A 22,299-nucleotide genomic window follows, 5' to 3' on the forward strand; every position below is an offset into this window, starting at 1 on the left:
CCATCTATCTCTCTCATATTTATCTCATATCTCATCTATCTATCTATCTCATATCTATCTATCTCATGTCTGTCTGTCTGTCTATCTATCTCTCATATTTATATATCTATCGCTCATATCTCTCATATCTCTCTCATATCTCTCTCTCTCATCTATCTCTCTCATATCTATCTATCTGTCTGTCTCTGTATCATCTTGCTCTCTCTGTATGATCTTTCTATCTATCGCTTTCTATATTTCTACTGTATCTTCTAACTGAATTAAGAATTTGTTAGGAACACCACCCATTCTACAAAGATGCTGTTACGAACCAGATATCCTGATCTAGTAACAGATTTGGTCAATTTAGTGTGTAATTGCAAATTGTAAATGTGCATGTTACACTATTAGAAAAACTAGATATCTGATTCTCAAACATGGTGCATAAGGATCTTTTCAATTTAGAGGAGCCAAAGTCCTTTGTCTTATGATGAGCTACAAATCGGCAAATTACAGGTGACTACAACACCGATCTGACAAAACTTCTCACGTTCAGTGTATAGGTCCTATGACCGCAGCCGACCATACTGGGACCAATGTCAAACAAAAACAAGAAATTGCCACTGTGGCAATCCATAAAACTGGACCAGTGGAGACTAAAAACTCTGTTGGTCTGAGGAATCTTAATTTCTTCTACAACACAGTGTCGAAAAGGTTGATTTTAGCACTAACTACATTATCTAGTCTGGCAGAAATTCTGTAATATTCTGTCCATTTGTTAAGATTCCTAATACAAGTTGGGAGTACTCTGAAGAGGATGTTAGGCTCTGTTCACATCTGCATTGGGGTCCCGTTCTGACGTTCCGTCAGAGCTTTCCATCAGAACGGGACCCTGAACAGACACAAACTGACACGAACGGAAACCAGAGGTTTCCATCACCATTGATTTCAATGGTGATGGATCCGGTGCCCATGACTTCTGTTTGTCTCTGTTGTGCACCGGATCCATAGTTTTGCCGAAAGCAATAGCGTAGTCGACTACGCTATTGCTTCCAGCAAAACGACAGATCCAGTGCACAACAGAGACAAACAGAAACCATGGGCACCGGATCCGTCACCATTGAAATCAATGGTGATGGAAACGGAAACCTCGTGTCAGTTTGTGTCTGTTCAGAGTCCCGTTCTGACGGAAAGCTCTGACGGATCCCCAACACAGATGTGAACGAAGCCTAACCTGAGCACTGTTGCAGGCTAAGGGTATGTTCACACGCTAGCTGTCATTTATGGCTGAAATGACAGCCTGTTTTCAGAAGAAAACAGCTGCGTCGTTTCAGCCGTAAATGCTCCTCCTCGTAATATACGAGGCGTCTGTGACGCTCGTATATCTTGAGCTGTTCTTCATTGAGTTCAATGAAGAACGGCTCAAATTACGTGGCAAAGAAGTGCCCTGCACTTCTTTGCCGAGGCAGTCAATTTACGCGTCGTCGTTTGACAGCTGTCAAACGACGACGCGTAAATTACAGGTCGTCTGCACAGTACGTCGGCAAACCCATTCTAATGAATGGGCAGATGTTTGCCGACGTATTGTAGCCCTATTTTCAGGCGTAAAACGAGGCATAATATGCCTCGTTTACGCCTGCAAATAGGTCGTGTGAACCCAGCCTCAGGGTCATCTCAGATGTACACTTTGTCCAGGCTTTGATGGATACTTCAGGATACACCCTGTCACAAGTTACTAGTTGTCATGTGGCATGTACATGCCAGTGATGTGCCACCATCTAATTTGTTGTAACTGACTAGTATCTGTTTCAAGCTCCGGCTTTTGCAAACTAAGGTTATTAATTTCAAAATGAAAAGTTATGCAACTTTCTAATATGCTTTCTGCATCAATTGCTTATGGTCTTCAAGATCTCTGTTTGCTGTAATTCAATGGAATCCTTAATTTTTTACTTCCAGAAGATGTAAATCTGTCCTGCTCATGTGAAGGACTCATCTTATTATAAGGGAGAGCTTTGATAACTGCAATTGTCACATGACCAAGATAGCGTTTCAGCCTCTGAAAGAAAACAGTAAAGATTTGCATATAATAAAAGCAAACAAGCAAACAGATCTTTAAAATGATGAAAGACTTGAAACACAAAGTATATTAAATAATTGTCTAATATATATATTTTTTTATTATATAAACAAAAAGCTTTATTTGCAAAAAATAAATAAAAAATTACCCTATACAGAAGCACTTACAGAAAAATTTCACCCCCCCTGTGGTTAGAGAACTCACCGATGGCTTATGTTCAGAGGTTCCCACAGGAATGAATAGAGGGACTGACTACTTGTCCACGCAGCAGTACCTGTAAGATTCAGTTAGTCAGGGCTGGGGTCATGTGACTAAATAGCAACTGGGAATGGAGACTGAAACTACAAGATAAAGCCATTGGTGAGTTTTCTAACCACAGCATCGTTTATGCCACCTCAATTACAAAAAGGGGGACCCAAAATATTTTTGCTGGGAGTTTAAGGATACTGAATGTTAAGGGTATGTTCACACGATGAGAGGCATTTACGTGTGAAAAGACAGACTGTTTACAGCTGCATCGTTTCACACGTAAATGCTCCTCGTAATTTACGAGGCGTCTGAGACGCTCTGAGACGCTCGTAAATCTTGAGCTGTGCTTCATTGAGTTCAATGAAGAACAGCTCAAATTACGTGGCAAAGAAGTGCCCTACACTTCTTTGCCGAGGCAGTCCAATTACGCGTCGTCGTTTGACAGCTGTCAAACGACGACGCGTAAATTACAGGTTGTCTGCACAGTACGTCGGCAAACCCATTCAAATGAATGGGCAGATGTTTGCCGACGTATTGCAGCCCTATTTTCAGACGTAAAACGAGGCATAATACGCCTCGTTTACGTCTGAAAATAGGTCGTGTGAACCCAGCCTAAGCAGAAAAACATCATGTCATTTTACTCAATTCAAATATTCAGAATTCAAGGGGTTTTCCATATTTTCTAGTTATATATAATGAAGAGTTCTTCAACTTTTGACTGCAGTCAGTAGTTGAAAACCCATATATACCAAATACTTCTCACAGAGTTTGCTGCAATTGTATTCAGTCTACGCAATCATCTGTGAGCTCTACCGCCTAGAAAAAGCCGAACAGAAACAATGCCGCTCACACAAGCACTTCTGACTCTTTGTTTTAACGATTGGTGGGGGTCTTGGTGCTCAGACCCCCACCAATCAAAATTCTGACTTGTCACTAATATAATTTCTGACAGTTTCTGAGGAAAACAGCCGTGCGCATCTGCAGGGGAGATGTAGTATTACATGACGACCATTCAGATAAATGGCCGCCCATGTAGAACATGGATGACTGGAGTCTGCCAAGATGGGAGTTGTTCTTACAGAAAAGCTCTCCATTCTGGCTTTTAAACTGGGGGTTCCGAGTGGGTATATGGACAGAGATTGTTCCGCTTTAGTGCTATATGTTTGCCACCACATATACTGATATAAAGTGTCACTTTAATTTCTCATAAATTACTGTATAGTAGAATTATGACCAATCATCACAGACACAGTCCACACAGTGTAAAGCGATGGCAGCTGGAGAGTCTTGGGCTCCAGGGTGGAGAGACCGAGATGGCAGTCGGAGACCGCATAAACCCGGATCAGACTGTCAGCAGCCGGACAAGATTTAGTGCCTGGACACCAAAGTCAAGCAAGTCTGCCAACACGCAGGTACATGGCGTATTAATCCGTACTGGAAGCAATAAAGATTCAGCTCCGTGCAATAGATAATATAAAGTACAATGGGTAGCCAGAAGCTGGATGACTACTAATATGGCTACCAGTGCTACTGTCACTTTGGTTGTCTTCCAGCTTTTTTAGTATATGTTAACATGTAAACATTTTCTTGTGTTTTTGCCACTGTGCTATCAGATGTTACATTTTAACCCCTTCCGGCTTTAGCCACACTTGACCTTCCTGACAGCCTCATTTTTCAAATCTGACATGTGTCACTTTATGTAGTAATAACTCCGGAATGCTTTCACCTATACAAGCGATTCTGAGATTGTTTTCTCGTGACACATTGGACTTTATGATACTGCTAAAATTTGCTCGATACATTCAGTACTGAATTGTGAAAATCCCCACAATTTTATGAAAAATTGCAAAAATGAGCTGTTTTTTAAATTTATATGTATCTGCTTGTAAGACAGGCAGTTATACCACACAAAATGCTTGCTAATTAACATCCCCATACATCTACTTTATGTCTGCATTGTTTTAATTTTCTAGGACGTTACAAGGCTTAGAACTTTAGCTGCAATTTCTCATATTTTCAAGAAAATTTCAAAAGGCTATTTTTACAGGGGCCAGTTCAGATGTGAAGTGGCTTTGAGGGCTTCATATATTAGAAACCCCAAATAAGTCACCCCATTTTAAAAACGTCACCCCTCAAAGTATTCAAAACCGCAATTAGAACGTTTCTTAACCCTTTAGACGTTTCACAGGAATTAAAGCAAAGTAGAGGTGAAATTTACAAATTTCCTTTTTTTTTTTTTTGCAGAAATTTATTTTTAATCCATTTTTTTTTTGTAACACAAAGTTTTACCAGAGAAATGCAACTCAATATTTATTGCCCAGAGTCTGCAGTTTGTAGAAATATTCCACATGTGGCCCTAGTGTGGTAATGGACTGAAACACAGACCCCCGAAGCAAAGGAGCACCTAGAGGATTTTGGGGCCTCCTTTTTATTAGAAATTTTTTTAGGCACCATGTCAGGTTTGAAGGGCTCTTGTGGTGCCAAAACAGTGGAAATATCCCAAAAGTGACCCCATTTGGGAAACTAGACCCCTCAAGGAAATTATCTAGGGGTATAGTGAACATTTTGACCCCACAGGTTTATTGCAGAAATTATTGGAAGTAGGCCGTGAAAATTAAAATCTACATTCTTTCAAAGAAAATGTAGGTTTAGCTCATTTTTTCTCATTTCCACAAGGAGTAAAGGGGAAAAAGCACCGCCACATTTGTAAAGCAATTTCTCCCAGTAAAACACCCCACATGTAGTCCTAAATGGCTGTTTGGACACACGTCAGGGCTTAGAAGGGAAAGAGCGCCATTTGGCTTTTGGAGCTCAAATTTAGCAGGAATGGTTTGCGGAGGCCATGTCACATTTGCAAAGCCCCCGAAGGGACAAAACAGTGGAAACCTCCCACAAGTGACCCCATTTTGGAAACTACACCCCCTGAGGAATCCATCTACATGTGTAGTGAGCATTTTGACCCCACAGGGGTTTTATAGATTTTATTAGAATTGGGCAGTGAAAAAAATAATAAAACCCTTTTTCTTCAATAAGACGTAGATTTAGGTCAAAATTTATAATTTTCCCAATAAATAGAAGAAAAAAAGAACCACAACGTTTGTAAAGCAATTTCTCCTTAGTATGGCAATACCCAATATGTGGTCATAAACTGCTGTTTGGGCACACAGTAAGGCTCAGAAGGGAAGGAGTGCCATTTGGCTTTTGGAGTACAGATTTTGCTGGATTGGTTTCTGGTTGCTATGTCACATTTGCAAAGCCCCTGTGGGACTAAAACAGTGGAAAGCCCCAACAAGTGACCCCATTTTGGAAACTACACCCCTCAAGGTATTCACCTAGGGGTGTAGTGAGCATTTGAACCCCACAGGTGTTTTGCAGAAATTAGTATGCACTCGATGTTACAGAGTGAAAATACAAAAATTTCCATAGATATGCCAATATGTGGTGCCCAGCTTGTGCCACCATAACAAGACAGCTCTCTAATTATTATGCTGTGTTTCCCGGTTTTAGAAACACCCTACATGTGGCCCTAATCTTTTGCCTAGACTATCAACAGGGCCCAGGAGTGAGAGAGTAGCATGCGAAATTGAGGCCTAATTTGGCAATTTACACAGTAGTAGTTCACAATTGCAGAGGCTCTGATGTGAAATAATAAAAGAAACCGCTGAGAAGTGACCCCATTTTTGAAACTACACCCCTCAAGGCATTTATTAAGGGATGTAGTGAGCATTTTCACCCCACAGGTCTTTTCCATAAATGATTGCGCTGCGGATGGTGCATAGTAAAAAAATTTTTTTTTTTCCTAGATGTGACAATTCAGTGGGAAATATGTCGTGCCCAGCTTATGCCACCTGGAGACACACACCCCAAAAATTTATAAAAGGTTTCTTCCAGGTATGGCGATGCCATATATATGGAAGTAAACTGCTGTTTGGGCACTCTGTAAGGCTCAGAAGGGAAGGAGCGCCATTTAGCTTTTGGAGCGTGGATTTTTCTTGGTAGTAATTTTGTTTGGAGTTTTACTGGTATTTGAGTTTATAATGTGGGGCATATGTAAGCTGGGCAGAGTACATCAGGGGCATAGTCAGGTGGTATAATGGGTAAACCATAAAAGAATCCATAAATATTTGTTACGCTGTGAAGCAATCCTTTCTGCACAGGACGGTGTCGCACTGATAAATGGTGTCCTTACTTATCTCCCATTTGGTTCACACTCCGCACCTTTGCAGTTTGGGGAATTTTGCTGGGAAAGTGTTGTCCTGGTATAATACGGGCACCCTCACTTCCAGCAGATATATTTGAGTCCTCTCCTTCCTGATTCCCTAATTTTAGGGCCTTGATAAATCGCCACTTGAAACAGAAGAAATGTTCCACTCGGGCCGGCACAACTGCATATTTTTGTTTTTTGACTTATTGGAGCCTTAACTAATTTTATTTTTTCATAGATGTAGTGGTATAAGGGCTGTTTTTTTGCGGGATGAGCTGTAGTTATTGTTGGTACCATTTTGGGGTAAATGCAAATTTTTGATCACTTGTTATCCTTTTTTTGGGAGGCAAGGTAATCAAAAAACATCAATACTGCCATTGTTTTTTTTTATACAGCGTTCACCATGCGCCAAAAATTACATGTCACCTTTATTCTGCGGGTCAGTACGATTCCGGCGATACCTACAGTAATTTATAGAACTTTATCTTTTAAAACTTTTTGCACAATAGAATTACTTTTGTAAAAAGAATGTATTTTTTCTGTTGCCAAGTTGTAAGAGCCATAACGTTTTAATTTTTTCGTCGACGGAGCTGTATGAGGGCTTGATTTTTGCGAGATGAGCTATAGTTTTTATAGTCACTTTTTATTTCAATTTTTGGAAGACAAAGTTACCAAAAAAAAGCCATTCTGCCTTAATTTTTTAGGCTGTTTTTTTACGGCGTTCACTGCGAGGGACAAATAACATCATATTTTTATAGTTCAGGTCGTTACGAGCGCAGCAATACCAAATATGTATAGTTTTAATTTTTTTTTTCAATAATAATTGACTTGATAAGGGAAAAAGGACGATCGTCTTTTATGTTATTACTTGAAACTTTTATTTTATTTTTTACAACTTTTATTTTTACTTTTTTTACACTTTCTTTTGACACTTTTCTTTAATCCCACTAGGGGACTTGAAGATCCAACTGTTTGTTTGATGTTCTAATGCATTGCACTACCTATGTAGTGCAATGTATTAGAACTGTCAGTTATTCACTGACAGCAAGCCAATCAGGCTCCGGCTCCCGTAATGGCAGACAGGAGGCCATTGTTAGGCCTCCTGTTGCCATGGTGTCAGTTGGCAGCCTTGCCATCGCATGGCAGGCTGCCGATTTGCTACAAACCACATTGATGCAGCAATCACATTGGATCGCTGCATCAAAGGGGTTAATGGCAGGTATCGGAGCTAGCTCCGGTTCCTGCCGATATGTCGGGGTGTCCGCTGTAACATACAGCAGACACCCACTACTGATGACGCCGGCTCACCTTCTGAGCCGGAAGCTGAGTCGGCGCCATCTTGCCGATGGTACCAGAAGCCTTTTAGGCCCCGCCGCCGGCGGGGCATAGGAGGCTTCCATTGCTAGCAGACCGTGAGGTAAGTATTAGGCCTCCGATCGCCTTTGAAGCCACCAGCAACCCACGATCACGTTGCTGGGGTGCCGGTGGCTAAAAACTCCTCACATGCTGTGATCCCTATTGAACGCAGCATCTGAGGGGTTAATCGGCCGGATCAGATGCTAGCTCCGGTCCTGGCCGATACCTCAGGGTGCCAGCTGTAACATACAGCTGGCACCAGGCGGTGATGGTGCGGGCTCAGCTCCTGAGCCCACACTATCACCGCAACGTAATGCTACTACGCTTTGCGGGAAGCCCTGTCCGACAGCGCCATATATATAGACAGGGTTTAGGAATAATACTATTCATACAATGCAACTTAAAACCGTGTATTTTTTATAGTGTTTTATTTAAAAGAAATAAACATTATATATATATATGTGTGTGTCAAATTACATTTGACCCCCATTGTATATTATATATATACATATTTACATTTTTGTTGTAACTTTTTTTTTAAGCTTAGTGCACGACACAGATTCTATGAGCAGCAGAGAGTGAGCACCTGGGTCATGAACCCCCCCCCCCCCCCCCCACCCTCAGGCCTTGCACCAGCCAGGCATAACACATTTGCCCTTAGTAGGGTGAATTTAAACACTCCAGAATTGTTGCTGATTTTTAGTGTGGATCATTGAAAATCCACAGCAATTTTAAAATCCCCATCCACATGTGGTGTAAAAAATTATGGAGGTCATCATGCAGATTTTTGTAATCCGAAGCATGTCAATTTTACAATGCATAAATTGATCTGCACTAAAATCCAATGTGACATGTGGATTTTGACATGTATTTCGTTGTCGAATGGAAAAGGTCTGCAGTGTGTGGACTTTTTTTCTCCTGACTCCCCCATACATGTGGATGCACAGCTCGGCCAATCGTGCAGGTGTTTTCAATGGGAAAAAGGGGATAAGCTGCTACCAGGATCCTTTTTAAGGCTGGGTTCACACAACCTATTTTCAGACGTAAACGAGGCGTATTATGCCTCGTTTTACGTCTGAAAATAGGGCTACAATACGTCGGCAAACATCTGCCCATTCATTTGGATGGGTTTGCCGACGTACTGTGTAGACGACCTGTCATTTACGCGTCATCGTTTGACAGCTGTCAAACGACGACGCGTAAATTGACTGCCTTCTTTGCAACGTAACTTGAGCCGTTCTTCATTGAAGTCAATGAAGAGCAGCTCAAGATATACGAGCGTCACAGACGCCTCGCATAATACGAGGAGCAGCATTTACGTCTGAAACGACACAGCTGTTTTCTCCTGAAAACAGTCTGTCTTTTCAGACGTAAAAGCCTCTCATCGTGTGCACATACCCTAACTCTATCTCCTGTGAGAACAAATGATCAGGCATGTTGAAATCCAAAATCTACCATCAAGTGAGAGTTGGACACCCCCACAGGAGCGTAGCTAATAGCTCATGGGCCCTGGTGCAAGAATTCAGCTTGGGCCCTCCTACCCCCGTTCCCAACAGCACCAGAACCCCTGTGCACGCCTATGCCCAGCCGCCTTGCCCGAGAGACCCCATGAATGCCTCCACAGTATAATGCCCCCCATAGCTGACCCCACAGTATAATGCCCCATAGCTGCCCCCACACAGTATAATGCCTCCCATAGCTGCCCACACAGTATAATGCCTTCTAAGATGCCCCACACAGCACAATGCCCCCCTCATAGCTGCCCCCACAGTATATTGCCACCTATAGCTACCCCATACAGTATAATGCCCCCTATAGCTGCGCCATACACTATAATGTCCCATACAGTATAATGACCACATACAGTATAATGCACTCCATACAATATAATGCTCACATACAGTATAATGCCCCCCATAGCTGCCCCATACAGTATAACACCCCCCATGCGGTATAATGCCCCCATAGCTGTCCATATAGTATAATGCCCCACACAGTATAATGCCCACCATAGCTGTCCCATACAGTATAATTCCCCCTACAGCTGTCCCATACAGTATAATGCCCCCGTACAGTATAAAGCCCCCATAGCTGTCCCATACAGTATAATTTCCCCCATACAGTATAAATCCCCCTATAGCTGCCCCATACAGTACAATGCCCCCATAGCTGTCCCATACAGTATAATGCCCTTATACAGTATAATGCTCCCCTCAGCTGTTCTATACTGTATAATGCCCCCATACAGTATAAGCAGCTACCATATGAGCCCCCCCCTACCATACCTGGTATAATGCCCCCATATGTACGTACTTAATAGAAAAATAATAACGGAATTACTTACCTATCTGCGTTCCCATGACGGGTGGAGAATCCTCCAGTCTGTGCTGTGAGTGACTCGGCGTAGACATGCGTTACTATATCACGCCTGCCTGCAGCGAGCCGCTCGCGGCACAGTGAGTGCTGGAGCAGGGCTCCAGCATTGCACTAAACTCAATTTGATTCCTAAGGACGCAAATACAGTTGGAAGCACGGTCAGCGCTGTGTGGCAACGGGTGCCCTGCTGGCCCCCCAGGCTTTGGGGCACGGTCGCAACTGCGGCCGTTGCGACCCCTATAGCTACGCCATTGCACCACAATACATATTATATAGCCAACTGTCATCTAATCTGTTTTGGCACCTTTACTTTAAGCTGCTCATATACTTTAACTGACCATAAGGGTCTGCTGACTGAATGTGTATGGGACCTGGCAGACACTAGCAGAGATGTTCTGTCAAGGAAAGCAGTAAGTAAGACAGGTTGACTTGACCTGCCTGATCCTATTGTTTGCACTTTCTGCTGTGTCAAACGAGTTTATTATTGGGGGAAGTGGTAGCCAAACAATAGTTCAGATTATATCTATTTAACGTCTGTGGCTGCTTTTAGATCATGAGTGGATAACCATAAATGTCTTTTTATCATATGGTAACAAATTCTGATAATAGAAGGAAAGTTGTATGCTCCATTTAATCTTTCTGTTTATCTTTTTTTTTTTTTGTAGCTATTTCATGAAAGAGTTAATCTCATAGGCCATTGGTATGATCTGTGGACAGATAAGCAGCGAAAACAATTTTTACATGCCATTTTAACAAGGAGCAGTAGGTCACAGCTGAAGTAAGTAAAGTGTATGGCTTAAAACGGGTCTTTGGGCATTTTTTATGGACGGCCTTTTCTTAAGCTAGGCTATCAATATCAGATCGGTGGGGGTCCGACTCCCGGCATCCCACCGATGTCATTCAAATGAATGGTACTGAGCTGCAATCCCAGGCACAGCCACTACAGGTGTTTACGGTGCTGTGCCTGGTAAACACTGAAGAGGCTGTGGCGACGAACCTCTTGGCCCCTTCAGTCATCTGATCGGCGTGGAGAGCTTGAAAGGCTCTGAATGCTGTGCTATTCTGGCCAACAATAATGATGAAATCAGCGACAAAGGTTCCTAATAGAGCCCCAGACGCAGATGTGAACAGGGCCTTACTGTGCACTGGTTTCTCCAACGCAGCGCACATCTGTAGTAGAGTTTTCGAACTGTACAAAACACCAGGTTCTGTGTAGTAAAGTGGTTTCAACGTTTTTCCCATTGAAGTCAGTGGCAAAAAACCTCTGTAAAACCACGACAGATTAGGCAGGCTGCGGCTAAAAGATTGTGTGGTATTCATTCAAAACCTAAAATGTGAGATTTTACAAAGCAGGTATAAGACTATAACAGACTTTAGCTATATATTATTACCTGTAACAGTACTGTACACCATTCCATACAGTTGTGCATAAGAAAAAGTCCTCAGTGCTGATTCTTACTAGCCCGTGCCATACGCATGTCATAATAGGTGTCCGATTTTACTGACAGGCACAAATGTAAAGCGGTTATAGTTTTATTCACCTGAATATGTTGCCCTATTTAAGGCCAGCCTTTTACAGGGACGGGCCCACTCTACCATTAGTCCATACCGCATAGAAAAATATTGTGCTGTCTTGCTAATAGAATCGAATAAAGTACACAATAGACGTTATGAGTCCCCTGTATTTATGAGGAGAACTTTCCCCTCACCTCCACCCGCCGTCACACCAGTTACTTATGGCCACCGCATATACAGATACATGGCAGCTCTATTAGCCAAATATGACAATATTTTTTTGTGCCGTCTGGACTAATAAAGTGGATCTGACCCTGTGAGCTGGTCTGACGGCTCAGCATACAGCGGCTCCTGTGTGCTCCTGTGACATCTCCTAAGCCTAATGGTATGTTCACTAGACAAAGGAAAAACGGCCGTAAAATACGGAGCTGTTTTCAAGTGAAAACAGACCCTGATTTTCAGCTGTTTTTTATGCATCAAGTGTTTTTTTGATGCGTTTTTTTACGGCCGTTTTTTGAGCTGTTTTTCTATTGACCCAATGAAAAACGGCTCCAAAAACGGCTCAAGAAGTGACATGCACTTCTTTTTACAGCCCGTTTTTCAATCGGAACGAAACATTGTTTTTTCCCATTGAAATCAATGAGCAGATGTTTGGGGGTGTTAAGCCTCCGTATTTTTAGCCATTTTTCGGAGCGTTTACGGACAGAAAAACGGCTGAAAATAGGCCGTGTGAGCATACCCTTATACTGATCAAATCAACGCCAACAAAGTTTTCCATAGCCTTTAATGACCTGCACAATAAAGGCAAAATGTTATTTATACTGCACAGTAAACAACAGAAAATTAATATGGCGGAATTGTTTTATTTTTTTGCATTTCATGCCTTCCAAAATGTATAAAATCAAAACACTGAAGTATATGTATTCAAAAGGGACAAAAACATCTTCTGCAAAAATCAAGACCTTATACAGCTAGGTAAAAAAATGAAATGAAAATGTTATGTTATGGCTCTCAGAATGCAGAAAGGGAAGAAACTTACTGTAACTGAACGTTTGAAAAACTTCTGACATTTCATAGTGACATGTCAGAAGTTTTGATTGGTGGGGGTCCAAGCACTGAGACCCCCACCAATCGCTCAAATGAAGCGGCAGAAGCTCTGTCTGCTTTTTCTGGAAAGCCGATGTATCGGAGTATGGGCTCATAGACTTTCTATTGAGCTCGTACTCCGATACATTAATTTCCGGAAAAGGCCGAAGAGAAACTAAGCGGCTGAGCGCTCACAAGAACCATTCTGCTGATTCGTTTTAGCGATTGGTGGGGGTCTCAGTGCTCGGACCCCCACCAATCAAAACTTCTGACATGTCACCAGGGGCGTAACTAGCAAAGACTGGGCCCCATAGCAAACTTTTGACTGGGGCCCCCCTCCCCTGGGTGTCACACAACCCCCCCCCCTTGTAGATAGTGCCTTTTTTACAGCCTCCCCTGTAGATAACGCCATACAGGAGGGGGCTGTATTGCGTTCTCTACAGAGGGGGCTGTATGGCGTTATCTACAGAGGGGGCTGTATGGCGCTATCTACAGAGGGGGCTGTATGGCGCTATCTACAGAGGGGGCTGTATGGCGTTATCTACAGGGGGGCTGTATGGCGCTATCTACAGGGGGGCTGTATGGCATTATCTACAGGGGGCTGTATGGCATTATCTACAGGGGGCTGTATGGCATTATCTACAGGGGGCTGTATGGCGTTATCTACAGGGGGGCTGTATGGCATTCTCTACAGAGGGGGCTGTATGGCGTTCTCTACAGAGGGGGCTGTATGGCGTTATCTACAGGGGGGACTGTATGTAGTTATCTACAGGGGGTCTGTATGGCGTTCCCTACAGGGGGGGTCTGTAGGGAACGCCATACAGCCCCCTGTAGGGAACGCCATACAGCCCCCCCTGTAGGGAACGCCATACAGCCCCCCCTGTAGGGAACGCCATACAGCCCCCCCTGTAGGGAACGCCATACAGCCCCCCCTGTAGGGAACGCCATACAGCCCCCCCTGTAGGGAACGCCATACAGCCCCCCCCTGTAGGGAACGCCATACAGCCCCACCCTGTAGGGAACGCCATACAGCCCCCCCTGTAGGGAACGCTATACAGCCCCCCCTGTAGGGAACGCCATACAGCCCCCCCTGTAGGGAACGCCATACAGCCCCCCTGTAGGGAATGCCATACAGCCCCCCCCTGTAGGGAATTCCATACAGCCCCCCCTGTAGGGAATGCCATACAGCCCCCCCTGTAGGGAATGCCATACAGCCCCCCCGTGTAGGGAATGCCATACAGCCCCCCCTGTAGGGAACGCTATACATCCCCCCCCTGTAGGGAACGCCATACAGCGTCCACAACCCCCCCAAAAAATGCGACTTACAGTGTGAAAAGACAAAAGACATGTATCCCCTATCCACAGGATAGGGGATACATGTGTGATCGCTGGCAGCGATAAGGAGAACGGGGGACCGAAAGTCCCCCCAAGTTCTCCATGACTAACCTCTGACTTCCGGCGTCTGCGCAGCTCAATAAAAATGAAAGGAGCGCTGGTCACGCATGCGCACAAGCGCGACCGGCGCTCCATTCATTTCTACGGAGCTGCCGACACAGCCCCCGGAAGTCCGAGGTTTGTGATGGAGAACTTCAGGGGACTTTAAGTCCCCTGTTCTCCCTATACAGAGGGGGCTGTATGGCGTTCTCTACAGAGGGGGCTGTATGGCGTTATCTACAGGGGGGACTGTATGTAGTTATCTACAGGGGGTCTGTATGGCGTTCCCTACAGGGGGGGTCTGTAGGGAACGCCATACAGCCCCCTGTAGGGAACGCCATACAGCCCCCCCTGTAGGGAACGCCATACAGCCCCCCCTGTAGGGAACGCCATACAGCCCCCCCTGTAGGGAACGCCATACAGCCCCCCCTGTAGGGAACGCCATACAGCCCCCCCTGTAGGGAACGCCATACAGCCCCCCCCTGTAGGGAACGCCATACAGCCCCACCCTGTAGGGAACGCCATACAGCCCCCCCTGTAGGGAACGCTATACAGCCCCCCCTGTAGGGAACGCCATACAGCCCCCCCTGTAGGGAACGCCATACAGCCCCCCTGTAGGGAATGCCATACAGCCCCCCCCTGTAGGGAATTCCATACAGCCCCCCCTGTAGGGAATGCCATACAGCCCCCCCTGTAGGGAATGCCATACAGCCCCCCCGTGTAGGGAATGCCATACAGCCCCCCCTGTAGGGAACGCTATACATCCCCCCCCTGTAGGGAACGCCATACAGCGTCCACAACCCCCCCAAAAAATGCGACTTACAGTGTGAAAAGACAAAAGACATGTATCCCCTATCCACAGGATAGGGGATACATGTGTGATCGCTGGCAGCGATAAGGAGAACGGGGGACCGAAAGTCCCCCCAAGTTCTCCATGACTAACCTCTGACTTCCGGCGTCTGCGCAGCTCAATAAAAATGAAAGGAGCGCTGGTCACGCATGCGCACAAGCGCGACCGGCGCTCCATTCATTTCTACGGAGCTGCCGACACAGCCCCCGGAAGTCCGAGGTTTGTGATGGAGAACTTCAGGGGACTTTAAGTCCCCTGTTCTCCCTATCAGTGCCAGCGATCACACATGTGTCCCCTATCCTGTGGATAGGGGATACATGTCTTTTGTTTAATGGCAGAGCGGGGAGATACCTCCCTGCTCTGCCGTAGTGTTCAGTGGCGTCCCGCTGTAGCAGCCATAGCGGCAGCTAGCGGAGCCTCCGGCCATGGTGGGGGCCCGTGCCGGCGGGCGACATGGGCCCCCTCATGCCGCGGGCCCCATAGCAGCCGCTATGTGGGTCCTATATCAAGAACCTATATCAAGAAAGGGGTCACCCGACCCCCGCTTTGCCTGCTACTGCGGACGCTAGCTACCAATTTCATACAAAATCGGCAGCTATTGGAGAGGGGGCCGTGCATGCGTGCAGCTCTCTCCATTCTGATTTATGGCAGTTACGGAAACAGCCGAGCATCAGCAGCGCACGTACGCGCCCTCTCTCTCCACTAGCCTCCGATTCCACCTGGAATCCGGAACCTGCATCTGTCAGACTTTTATGGCTTATCCTGCGGATATGCCATGCATGTCTAAGTTGGGAATACCATAACCAGTCTTGATTTCTTTTGGCTCATGAATTGTACAACAAAACATCTGTAGTAGCAATACGAGCTATTGTAAGGACTGAATTCTTCATGAGAATGCAGCTAGTCTATTCAGTAAAAGCTAGTGACATCACTAATAGTTATTACTTTTAATAAACAATGGCTGCTAATGAGCTCATAGGCTATATTCTCAAAAAAGGAGAATCCATGTAGACCAGTTGCCATCTCGCCCTGCGCGGCACTAATGGTGTCCTTCTACTCTATAGTGAGTGTCACCTCCTGATGTCCACTTCTGTTTCTGGGCAGCCGGCCAAATTTATTCTAGCAAAACTTTGCTTACAGGAATAATTACAAGACTTTCAGGGTTCCCCTTTAAGCCACTGTAGAATTGTGCATACAGCATATTAACTATAGAATAAACATTGTCCATTTTCTCATAGATTTATACAGGACTGGTTCGCAGAAGAGGTTCCTGTTACCAAGCTAGATTTTACCACAGTCCTACCCAGGATTCTCTCTCTATATATCTTATCTTTCCTCAATCCTCATGACCTGTGTTCTGCAGCACAAGTCAGTTGGCACTGGAAATTCCTCTCTGAACAGGTAAAGTATGACAACATTTATTTTCTCTTTGTTATTATCCAGAAATTATTCCGCACAGAATTTTGGACCTAAAAGTGACATGATGATAAAAAGTGGAGATTTGTGGAAGCAATCCTCTAAAGAGCAACCCATCATATATTGTATACATTCTCTGAGCTATGTAGTATATAAGAATTGTGGTTACTTTTATTGTTGCTAAAAACAATGAAAATGCTATCTCCCCTTTGTCTTTTCCTTAAATTAGGAGTGCCTATGGATGCCAAAATGCACTAAGTTTGGCTGGTTTTTACCATACACACCAACAGACAATGAGTATGGTGCGTGGAAGAGGCATTATATTTCATGTGCGTGCACCCTAGATTATCTGACACCAAGGGAAGCTGCTAAAACGTATGGCACATTAAATGAGACGAAGGAGAATAGAGAGGAGCAAGAAGAAAAACTACAGGAGAAATGGCTACGCGGGATGCTTCGTGAAAGGCTATCTCTAGAAAAAAGTAAGAAGTATTGTAAACTTGGATCAATAAATTAATTCTATAGATTTTATATTCTTTAGTTATCACTTTTGGAAGAAATTTGATCCATTTTCTCTTTCAGCTGATTTCAAATCTTAAAGCACACCTCCACCGAAAAATGTATGTTAATCAGAACTAGTCGCGATTTCCCAATCCTCTCAGTTGATACTCACAGGAGTCCATGTAACCGAAATATGGGCTGTTGTATATAGGATCATTGCAATGCAGGATAGATTAAGCTGTTCCTGGGTTGACATGTAAATAAAAAAAAGTTGACACTAAATTTCTTCTACTGATTAAAGGGGTTCTTTACTTTGGATAATCCCTACTTGTTAGAAAGGACCTTTGACAATAAACAGATCACAAAGTGTCCCACAGTGATCCGGTGTAATCTGTGTGGAAACCTGGCGGCAAGTGTTCAGTTTCCCTGCAGTGCCACCACAGGGGAAATTAGGCATTACACAGAGACCACTCATATCAATAGGTGATATGGTCCCTGACATATCAACTATGCAGGAATAAGGACTGTTCTCCAGTGTTTGTGGCATGCACACACTAGCATACGTCTAGTTTCCCGGTCCTTGACATATCCGCTATGCAGGAACAAGGACTGTTCTCCAGTGCTTTCAGCGTGTAGTAGTCCACACCTCTGCTTTTTGGACCCCTGCAAGTATGACTTGGGTGAATAAGGAAGAAGGGTTGGAACTAAATGTACTCCAACAGCTGCATTTACAGGTTTTGCCTGGAGACGTGCATTAAGATGATCATACATGGTGCAATTTTTTGCCAGATGTTAGAATTGGGCTTTATATTACACAAGATTAACAGTTCCCATGGAAAAGGGAAGGATTGGACCCGTGCTGTGCTGGTGGGGGACTCAAAACAGGAGACACCGCAGATGTCTCACACGTGGCTGACTGACTCTTCCGTACCCAGAGTGGACTACTACAGAGTGTTTTTACTTTCCCAGAGAAATATGCTTATATAAGAGAATTATATGACTTATTGTAAACTATGAAGCTTGTATTTCCCACCGTGACGGCTCAGTCAGAGTTTTATAAGCAGGATAATGATTAAATACATAAAGTGCGCTTAAACCATGTGTAAGCTGTGGTAATGGGATGGAAGTAAGTTGTCTTACATATTAACTAGTTCTGATGCACTGAAACAAGCTTCACCAGATTATATATACATGTATAGTGGCACTACCATGGTTCCCATCTACTCCAATGAATAAACCGAATTATCATAATGCAAACTGAGAAGTATCTTGGCAATGTAACCTTTTGACATCCTGTATCATTATGTACATAAGGCCTAGTGTGTACTAGCTTAGTAGCTCAACCTCATTCTTAACCAAGTACTTTTTATAAACCTCAAAAAAATTAAAATAAAAAGACAATCTTAAGATAGTTCTGAGGCTGCTATAGATGTATTAGGCCACATATCTATAGAATAAAGGCCCTTTTACACCTGCCGATATTCGGGCGGTGCAGTGAGTGCCGATCAATGAGACATCGCTGATCGGTGCTCGTTTTTCCTGTCACACGGAGCTATGGATACTCTCCATACATTATAATCATGTCGGCAGCGCGTCTCCCTGTTTACACAGGGCGATGTGCTGCCGAGAACGATAATATTTCACTTTTTTAAAACTATACGATCAGCAGATGATCGAGCATTTGCTCATTCATCTGCTGATCGCTGCCCTGTTTATACAAGGAAATTAACAGCAACGAGCATTCTCTTCCTGATAATCGCCCATTGTAAAACCCCCTTAAAGGAACAGTGTCACGAAAAAAAAAATTTTAACATCAGTTTGATTTTAGTCTTTTATTAAAAACTTTTATATTTATTTGTGTGTTTGTGTTTTACTTTTTTTTATTTTTACACTTTTTCTTCCCTATGGGGGCTGCCATTTTTTACTCCATTTCTGTATGTGTCGATTAACGACACATACAGACATGGAGTACGGCAGCTACAGTCCCATAGTGAATGCGAACGGGGCCCGTTCCATCCACTATGGTGTACGCCGTCTGTGTGGGAACGGCGCATGCGCAGCTCCCACACAGTCCAAGTTGAACTGTGCGCCGTCCGGCGCCATTTTTCTGTGGACCGGAAGTCACGGCCGGACAGTAAGATTACTACTTCCGGCCGCGGCTTCCGGACTTGTGCACTTGGAGCAGCGGCAGCAGACGGAGCGGACGGACCGGAGGGAGCGGTGGCGACTGGAGCAGGTAAGTGATTTCTATGTATGTTAGTGTTTGTGTGTGTTTACTACTGTATGTAAACCTACTACACTGTGTGTTAGCTCAAAAAATGGCGACACACAGCGTAGGAGGTTTGACCGTTCAATCCCCTCGTTTCTCCCGGCACTAGCCAGGATAAAGGAGGGGGGGGATTCTGAGAGCTCACTAGAGCGAGTGAGTTTTTCCCCAATTTTGCAACATAAAGCAATGTGGTTGCTTTACCACATGCAATGCTGCAATTTTGGGAACTGCTCCATCTAGTGACCAGCACTGGGAAATATTATAAATTAGAATCTAATTTATAATATTTCCTGACTCGTGAAAAAAATAAAAAAAATTAGAACAATGTTTAATCACCTATGCAACTGTTTAACTAAAAAAAAAAAAATACATTTTTTGCTGGCAACACATTCCCTTTAAGAGACATGCAGATAAACTGAAGCTATGAATAAAAAATAAAGTTATCTGGCCGTAGGACAGCAAAACTCTGATGATCTGATGCCCTGCCAAAGTTACTTGTGTGAAATATGGAGTGATTGATACCGTCTGACATTTTTGTTGGACGCAAAACTAGCTGAAATTGGGGCCATAGAGAGGATTCAATTGATTTTACTGGACACTGTAAAGGATGTAAATTTATGCTGATGTTTAGAGCCCTCAATGCTCTGAAACGCCTTGTTTTTCAGGAGAACGCTTTAAAACCAGACCTCCTTGGATGAGCGGAGCATGGAGATCAGCATTAAAATCCAGACTAACACTAACTCCGTCAATGAGCATGACTGACCAGGCGGCTTTACGGGCTGCTCTCTGGCTTATGAAGGTGAGAGAAAAGTGTTTGGCTGCTATGTACATAAATAAGTTGTCCGTAAATAATTATGCAATGTTCTAAAATATTCTGTATTTCAAATCTTCGCCATTTACAAGATCTCTTTTTGCTGTCAGTGAATGGAGACATTCTTGTTTACGTCCATGGGCTGAAAACCGGTTTTGATAATATCTTGCTCACACAGCTACAGTACTTATTAATGGGGTTTTCCAGCCAATAAAAATTGATGGCCTATCCTCAGGATAGGCCATCAATAGCTGATGGGTCGGGGTCCGACACCCGGAACCCCCGCCAATTAGCTATTTTAAAGGGCCGCAGCGCTTGCACAGCGTATCCGCCCTGAACACCCGCACAAGTGCAGCGATTCCGCAACATTAATTGACCTGCTGCGGCTGAAAAAAACGCACCGCAGGTCAATTTATGTGAGTTTTTTCGACGTCTTTTTTCCGCTGTTTGGGGATGAGATTTGTTGAAATCTCACCCATGCTGCGGCTACTGTAATACGCTGCGGATTTTCCGCAATGAAATCCGTTGCAGAAGATCCGCAGTGTTTGCGCCATGTGTGTTCCTACCCTTTTCTGTACCACAGATCTCTTTCTCTTCTTATAAGTCCTGCATCTGTGTGAACAGGACATGGTCAGGACAAGCCTCTGGATATAAACTACAATGTTTCCATTCATCAAGCAGAGATACTGAAAATAAGGACAAATTGAAATAAAGTGTATTAGTTTCATAAACTTTCATTATACAATGTTTAAATGTTATTTATGCAAAAGTCAAATTGAATCTGGGGATAGAAGCTAAAAATTCATCTTTCCCCAGAGATTGACATATTTTAGATCTTAGGGCTTTAGGTCTCATGCCCACTTCAGGTTTTTTTGTCAGGCTGCTATCCATTGTTTTAACTGATCGCACCCTGACTCATTCACTTCAATGGGGCCATGCACACTTCCGTTGTTTTAACCTTGCGGCCGTTCCATCAAAAATAGGACCGATCTTACACCTGCAAGGTTTTTGACGGAACAGTCTTGGCCTTTGCATTGATTTGGTCCGTGAAACAACGGACTGCATACGGAAGCCATCCGTGGTTCACAGAACCGTCATTAGCGGCTGCTCAACGGCCAACGGAAGTGTGCATGCAGCCTTATATAGATGTTGGGCCAGTTCATGACACCAACTGAGGTTATAAAAAATGGGAACTCAGCACTCCAAAGGTATTATGCAATAAGTGATATTTTATTTCACATATAGCGAAAAGTAGTAATCCAAAAATAGGTTTAACGTTTCGGTCTATACATTCGACCTTCTTCAGACACGGATTACATCTGTGGATAAGGATATGCGGCGCTGTTCGGTAATGGCACCAATACCGAACAGCGACCGAGGTCGCAAGCGCCGCATATCCTTATCCACGGACGTAATCCATGTCTGAAGAAGGTCGAATGTATAGACCAAAACGTTAAACCTATTTTTGGATTACTACTTTTCGCTATATGTGAAATTAAATATCACTTATTGCATAATACCTTGGAGTGCTGAGTTCCCATTTTTTTATATATTGGCATGGAAGCCTACTCACGCACGCTTGAAACACAGAGTGCTGTGGGATCAAGAAAGTACCAACTGAGGTTATGTTCACATGGCATATGTTACAGGATAAAAAATAGGAGGCGGATATCAAGATAAAACTTTTTTAAATTTGCAAGCGTATTTGAAGGGGCATTTATTTGAAGAAAAAAAAAACCTCAATGGGGAAAAAAAAGACCGTTTCTCAAACTCTTCAAGAAGTGACATGTAACTTCTGTTTTTTTAAGGCATATTTTTACGCGACGTGTATTTCTTATTGAATTCAATTGCTTACTGTTTGCAGGCTTATTTCAAGTGTATTTCGGAGCATATTACAAGCATTTTACGTGCAGAAATACAACTGAAAATCTACCAAATGAACATGGCATAAAGGTGGCCATATATCTGCAATAGCGGTCGGAACGTTCGTTCAGCCAACAGCTATTCCTCCCGACCTCCCCATACAGATGGACACTTGGTTCAGACACCTCTGGCGGCTAATATCCCTTGAGAACAAAGAATCGCCCATGTTGAAATTCAACATGCCCGACCCTTTTACTCCCTGACTTCTGCCAAATGAACGTCAACAGAACATTTAACACACAGTAGATGGTCA

At 43.9% G+C, this 22,299-nt stretch overlaps 1 protein-coding gene across 2 annotated transcripts in view; it reads left to right on the forward strand.

Annotated features, from left to right (window-relative positions):
* Positions 1-3,534: 3,534 nt before the first annotated feature.
* The window catches only part of ECT2L (epithelial cell transforming 2 like), a 75,549-nt gene continuing 56,784 nt past the window's right edge, over positions 3,535-22,299 (forward strand). For both annotated transcript variants that reach the window (XM_075864286.1, XM_075864287.1), the window contains exons 1-5: positions 3,535-3,717; positions 10,907-11,019; positions 16,365-16,527; positions 16,772-17,024; positions 19,978-20,111. In XM_075864286.1, the coding sequence (XP_075720401.1) occupies positions 3,535-3,717; positions 10,907-11,019; positions 16,365-16,527; positions 16,772-17,024; positions 19,978-20,111 (846 nt within the window). The remainder of the gene's footprint in view (positions 3,718-10,906; positions 11,020-16,364; positions 16,528-16,771; positions 17,025-19,977; positions 20,112-22,299) is intronic.

Source organism: Rhinoderma darwinii, chromosome 4 (genome assembly GCF_050947455.1).
Source record: "Rhinoderma darwinii isolate aRhiDar2 chromosome 4, aRhiDar2.hap1, whole genome shotgun sequence".
In the NCBI taxonomy this organism is placed as follows: Eukaryota; Metazoa; Chordata; class Amphibia; order Anura; family Rhinodermatidae; genus Rhinoderma; species Rhinoderma darwinii.